Source organism: Propithecus coquereli, unplaced genomic scaffold (assembly GCF_000956105.1).
Source record: "Propithecus coquereli isolate 6110/MARCELLA unplaced genomic scaffold, Pcoq_1.0 Scaffold27, whole genome shotgun sequence".
In the NCBI taxonomy this organism is placed as follows: domain Eukaryota; kingdom Metazoa; phylum Chordata; class Mammalia; order Primates; family Indriidae; genus Propithecus; species Propithecus coquereli.
This window is the reverse complement of record NW_012148285.1, coordinates 8978769-8985432: the sequence shown is the minus strand read 5'-3', so window position 1 is coordinate 8985432 and position 6664 is coordinate 8978769. Positions and strand designations below refer to the sequence as shown.

At 37.5% G+C, this 6664-nt stretch overlaps 1 protein-coding gene across 1 annotated transcript in view; it reads left to right on the top strand.

Annotated features, from left to right (window-relative positions):
• The window catches only part of GSPT1 (G1 to S phase transition 1), a 28584-nt gene that overhangs the window by 9742 nt on the left and 12178 nt on the right, over window positions 1-6664 (top strand). Inside the window, exons 2-5 of the mRNA XM_012647746.1 lie at window positions 2945-2986; window positions 3104-3145; window positions 3902-4129; window positions 5511-5544. Coding sequence (XP_012503200.1) covers window positions 2945-2986; window positions 3104-3145; window positions 3902-4129; window positions 5511-5544 — 346 coding nt within the window. The remainder of the gene's footprint in view (window positions 1-2944; window positions 2987-3103; window positions 3146-3901; window positions 4130-5510; window positions 5545-6664) is intronic.

Sequence of the window (6664 nt, the reverse complement as noted above, 5' to 3'; positions counted from 1 at the left end):
ATCATTTCTTTCTATTTTTCAGTAGAGATGGGGTCTCGCTCTTGCTCAGGCTGGTCTCGAACTCCTGACCTTGAGTGATCCACCCTTCTCGGCCTCCCAGAGTGCTAGGATTACAGGCGTGAGCCACTGCGCCCTGCCCATGATCCAGTTTTAAGATCCAGATCTGTGTTAAATCACAGGCAGTACTGTTGGTTGGCTGTCTTGTAAAGTCTTCATGTTTTAAAATTTGTAGTAATGTACCTACTTTACAGCCAGTTGATTAATCTTCCTTTATCATATACTGTAGTATTAATTTTTCCTTTTAATTTGGGGGATGGCAGTTGCCTTCACTGGTACACTCTGACAATTTTACCACTTAAAAGAGCTGTTCCGTTTTTAAATACCTGATAAGGATGTGTTTCTGAACATGGAGATAACATCGGAAAATTTGAAACCATAATTTTATTCCTCAGGAGAGTTTGTAACATCTTTCACTAGCAGATATGAGCCATACAGGATGTGAGAAATCAAGCCCTAATGGTCATCTGTTTGTTAACCATGAACAAATGACTTCGAACCTAGGAGACTTCTAAGGCCAGGATCATTAGTAGCCAGTAAAATCTTGATCTCATATGCATTATGAATAATACCAGAGTAGAATGAATGAGTTAGGGTTGTTCGTGCATGTGTGAAGACTGGGCACAATTATATTGAGTTCAAATTTAAAGAATATCTTGCTATATATAATGTGATTTTTTTTTTTTTGGCTCATTTCAAAAACATCAGTTCATGGATGTGACTGGCATTGCCATTAGCTTTATATGATGTGACCCACAGTCTGAATGTTTCATAGAAAGATTTTTTCCGTCATGGGAAACCATGGTCAACTTATTTTTGGGCCCTTTAATATCATCAATATGTGCATATTAAGCACTTCATTGTTTTTGGTCTTTGACACTATCTTTGCCTCTGTAACCTTTACAGTCTTAAGACAAACATTATAAATTGTAGAATGTTTTGAAAAATAAAACTGTGAACAGATTTTCATTATGCTGCATTATGCAGCCCTGGAGATGGTCTCATGACAGATGTACCTGTCCTGAGAAGTCTCTTACAACCTTATGTGTGTATTGTATACAGATAGTCCTTAACTTAGGATGGTTCAACTTGATTTTTTCAACTGCATAATGGTGTGAGAGCAATATGCATTTAGTAGAAACCGTACTTTGAATTTTAATCTTTTCCTGGGCTAGTGGTAAGTGGTATGGTACTCTCTTATGACACTGGGCAGCTGCAGAGAGCTGCAGCCCTGGGTCAGCCACGCAATCATGAGGGTAAGCTACTGATAGTTTACCGCGTAGTATGTTGCCAGCTGATTTTGCCCAACTATAGGCTAATGTTAAGTGTTCTGAGCACGATTAAGGTAGGCTAGGCTAAGCTATGATGTTCAGTAGGTTAGGTGTATTAAATGCATTTTTGACTTTTCAGTTTACAGTGGTTTTATTGGGATGTAATCTTATCATAAGTTGAGGAGCATCTGTATTATAAATCTAAGAATGGGTGCTAGGAACTAGGTGGTCAAGTGTAAGTACTGTTTGGTTTTAAAAAGTTCAGTTACAATTAGAGATGTCTCACGTGGTGGAGAGAAGCCCACCATACCACCTTGCTTGCCTTTTACGCATCAGGGACAGGAAATTTCTTTCCTCAACACTTGATGCTGTTGAAGATTGGGCCCAAAACACCTTTGACTCTTATAGGTATTAATACTTTCTGGGTAGTGGTTTTAAATTAGAATTTTGTAGGTTACAAATTCACTATAACTTGCTGTGCATGATTTATGGGACATCAAACTCTTTGGTATCTTTCTATATCTTGGAGATACAAGAAGCAGGGGCAGTTCCTTATTGCAGTATCATTGAGGTTTATCAGATATAAAAAACAGACTCATGGCCGTGCACGGTGGCTCACGCCTATAATCCTAGCATTCTGGGAGGCTGAGGTGGGAGGATCGTTGGAGCTCAGGAGTTCAAGACCAGTCTGAGCAAGAGTGAGACCCTGTCTCTACTAAAAATAGAAAGAAATTACCTGGATAACTAAAAAAATACATATATAGAAAAAGTTAGCCGAGCATGGTGGCGCATGCCTGTAGTCCCAGCTACTTGGGAGGCTGAGGCAGGAGGATTGCTTGGGCCCAGGAGTTTGAGGTTGCTGTGAGCTAGGCTGACGCCACAGCACTCTAGCCAGGGCAACACAGTAAGACTTTGTCTCAAAAAAAAAAAACAGACTTATATATTTGGGTGTTAGTATGTATTTCTCCTATATCTCTTCCAGTGATGTCATTAGTAGATTTGCAGTGTGACAATTGTGGAAGGTGGATTGTTGCTTCATCTTAGAGTTCTAGTATAGGAAAAAACCGGCATCCATTGGAATCACCTTTTTTGCAGGTGTTTTAAGGGCTTTATGTGTTTCAGGACTTTATACAAATGCCATTTATCTTATTGGTATCAAATTTAATTTATTCAGAGATCTTGATAACATATATGACTATGGAATTTTATAAAGAGCTAATCACAGCCTTTTTGGGCCTAGGGGGTTACCAAGAGAGCATCTAGGAAAGTAGATGAGTTTTGAGCAAAATCTCACTAATTTGATCCTGGCTGGGCTGTAGATTACTTTTATAATATCTGTGAAGAAAAGGTTTATACAGCAAATCAAGAGAATAAGCAATCTTTATGAATACATTTTAATTACTGAAAATGTTTTAAAATCAGCTGTAACTGGTAGAATTTTGAAAAGTAGGTTAAAAAGAGGCTTCTAATTTGAAGACCTGAATTAGCTGCCATCCATCTAAATTATTGAGGCTTGCGTTGTGTTATTGAATTTCTGTTTTTTACTGTGTACTAAAAGATAAGTGCAACAGATATGTGGGTCTCAATTTTTAATAGAACTTATTTCTGTTAAACAGCACCTGTGGAATCCTCTCAAGAGGAACATTTGTTGTGTGAAGGTAATTTTTTATGATATACTCTTTGAAAGTGTAATTATGAAAACATTAAGTTGTCTATGGTGTGTAGAGCTAGATATTGTTTTGTAAATATATATTATATCTCAATCTCTTGTCTAGGTTCAAATTCAGCTGTTAGCATGGAACTTTCAGAACCTGTTGGTAAGAAAATTTCTGACCATATTAATACAGTAATATGAAACTGTTTCACTCTCAAGATTTAAGGTGCAAATGTAAGTGTTACGATTATTGTAATGCCTACATTTAAGACACATTGAGTCTTTGCTATTAGTATTTAGAAAGCAGAACTAATTGGGCATTGACACTGCCTTGCTAAACTTAGTGATTACAAATAGAATTGAGTGGAGGAATGCTAAAGTCAATTTAAATATTTGTTCCTATTTACTTTGTGAAAAATTTCCTTCCTTTTTGTAACTTTATTCTTAAGGGTTTCATGTTCACAAAGTGATTATTAAAGTTGATACCAAAGTTTTATTACTTAAAGAGGAAAAGGAAAATGTCTCCTAAATCCTTTTACACCTTTTCTGCGTTCTGATTTTAGACTTTACTTTTTGCCCCCGACTGTGAGGGCATCCTGACACTGGAATAACTGAGCTGTTGGGAATGTTAGATCTCGTTTACATTTTGTTTGTCCTTACGAAAATGAAGCTTTGCTAAAATAGCAGTCTCGCATAGTCTTTGAATCAGAGCCTTCTGATCTGATACCAGCAGTGAGGCCAGCCTGATGGCTATAACCCATTTCTGTTGTGAAAGAGATTTTCCTGCTTGTTTGTCACTAAACATTAGGAAATGGAACTGTATATGCAAAGTTCCAATTGTTGTTTTAAAGCTTGTGTATTTTAAAAGTGTTGATTCTAAGTCTTTTTCAGAATATTAAGTTAAAATTTCTTACTTCAGTAGAAAATGGAGAGACAGAAATGTCCCCAGAAGAATCATGGGAACACAAAGAAGAAATAAGTGAAGTAGAGCCAGGGGGTGGTTCCTTGGGAGATGGAAGGCCACCAGAGGAAAGTGCCCATGAAATGATGGAGGAGGAAGAGGAAATACCAAAACCTAAATCTGTGGTTGCACCGCCAGGTGCTCCTAAAAAAGAACATGTAAACGTAGTATTCATTGGGCATGTAGGTAAGTAGCACTCGGAAATTATAAGAAATGACCAGAGTTACTGGATACATCAGATAGAACTTCTTTAGCTATTTGGAGATGTTTGGTGAAACTGAACTGAATTAATTTAAAATGCCTCGATTTTTAACTTGATAGATTATTTTTTTAGCTGGCAAAACATTGCAAGTACTTTGTTCTTTTTTTTTTTTTGGAGACAGAGTCTCGCTCTGTTGCCCGGGCTAGAGTGCCATGGCGTCAGCCTAGTTCACAGCAACCTCAAACTCCTGGGCTTAAGCAATCCTTCTGCCTCAGCCTCCCGAGTAGCTAGGACTACAGGCATGCGCCACCATGCCCAGCTAATTTTTTTCTATATATTTTTAGTTGTCCAGCTAATTTCTTTGTATTTTTAGCAGAGACGGGGTCTCACTCTTGCTCAGGCTGGTCTTGAACTCCTGACCTCGAGCTATCCTCCCACCTTCGCCTCCCAAGAGTGCTAGGATTACAGGCGTGAGCCTCGATGCCCAGCCACTTTGTTGTTCTTGAAGTTTGGGCAAATGAACAATTTTGTAATGGCATAGAACCTGGAAGAAAATAAGCTTCAGTATATTTGTATAAAATATATATGCATGTACATAATGTCTATAGACCCCTGATGATGGTTCAGCATAGTATATCAATATCTTAGAAAACGTGCCTTTTTTATGTGAACTTCTGTTACTTATTAATTTTAATTAATTAACCTTACTAGGTAGTTTAATTTTATATGAAGTAAGAAATTAATAACTTGGAGTAACTTCTGGGTGCTTGACAGGTTGCTGGTTTAGCAAAAGACAAAAAACGTATTTAATTTACTCAGATATTTTCTAATTATCTGACCTATACCCAGACTTGTGAGAAGAAAATATAGAATTATGTGCCTTTTATTTCCTCCATCTCTGCCTTCCCCCTGAATATGAAACACTGTATTCGTTTTTTAGTAGCAAGAACTCCTTTGAAATTTATAAAGGAGCATGTACCCTATTTGTTAACAGTGAAAGGGTGACTACCTAGATGTAGTTCACAGCTCTCCAGCTACTTTTGCTCCCCTCCAAAGGTCCCTTTGGGAATTTATATTTGGTTGCTGCTGTGCTTGCTAGCTGAAGGTCAGGGAGCAATGTGTTCAGAAATTCTTTCCTTTCTTCTTTGTCAGTAAAGTATTTCTAAGTCATTATTGAGCTATGGGGAGTTTTAGCAGCCTCATTTTCCAAGGGAGAGGGTACTAACTAGAGTTTATTCCCCAAATTCCTATTGCAGTTCAGTTGCTTTTGCAAGGTTTAATTATGGACACTCTTAGTTGTGTTTGCATATGTAGGTGTTGGTTTTTGTATTTAACCTATGGCTTGCATGTTGATGTTACTTTTAGATGCTGGCAAGTCGACCATTGGAGGACAAATAATGTAAGTCTGTATCTTTTGTTAAATAATAGAGTTAATTTGAATGAATTTTAAGTATTGTAAACAGTCATACAAAGGAAATAAAACAGTGCCCCCCATATAAGTTAAGGAAAAAAAACTCTTTTTAAGAGGCAGGGTCTTCACCATGTTATCCAGGCTGGTCTCCAACTCCTGGCCTCAAGTAATCCTCCCACCTCAGCCTCCCAAAGTGCTGGGATTACAGGCATGAGCCACCATGCCAGGCTAGAAAAATTACTGCTAATAATAAAATTACCTGTCGGGAAGGCTGATGTTGAGAGGTAATTTTTACAATGTGATCATTGTTAGTATTTTCCTGTGGATTTTAATCACCACCAGACTCTCACGGATCATTGATTAAATGTGTTTCTGAATTTTTTTTTTTTTAATAAAAACAAATACAGACCCTACCTTATGGGAAATCTTGGTCTTTTTTGAATATGATTTACTTGGGAATAATGAAAACCAGCTCTTGAATCTGGTGAATGGGAGAACTGTTCTTTCCTCATTCATCAGCTCCTTAAAATTATGTGGATTTAATAAAAGGCAAATAGTCTGGCTGACATACTAAGGTAATTTTTTCTCACAGAAGCTACCCAGGTATGAAATCACCATGGCTGGCCTTGAGTAATGCATTCTAGTGTTGATGAATCTTTATAATTAAAAGGTCCTAAATTTTTAATCCCTTCTTTAAATTAGGTCCATTTCTTCAAACTGTGTCATCAGAGGACCTAGAGGGCATATCATTGTCTTCTTAATTAAATAATCTTAATTGATATTGTTTGTTTACACTCTTCCCCTGGTTTTCCTCCTGCTCCCTGACCTTAATTAATAATTTTGCCAGTTACTTGCTTATGAAAATCTCCAAACAGCCACCCTAAGACCTGCAGTTATGCAGGGATCCCTAACCAAGACTCCATGGATGGAAATGTCGTGCCCATCTGATGTTGTGTTTCAGGATAGTGTGTATTTTTTACTGATGGGCTGTAATTTTTGGTGGCATTTCACTGGGGTTCTACACTGAAGTGCTTAGAATCACTGCACTATAGATGACTGCACAGAGAACACAGAGATGAAAGCTAGGAACAGGAAGCTTTTTTTTTTT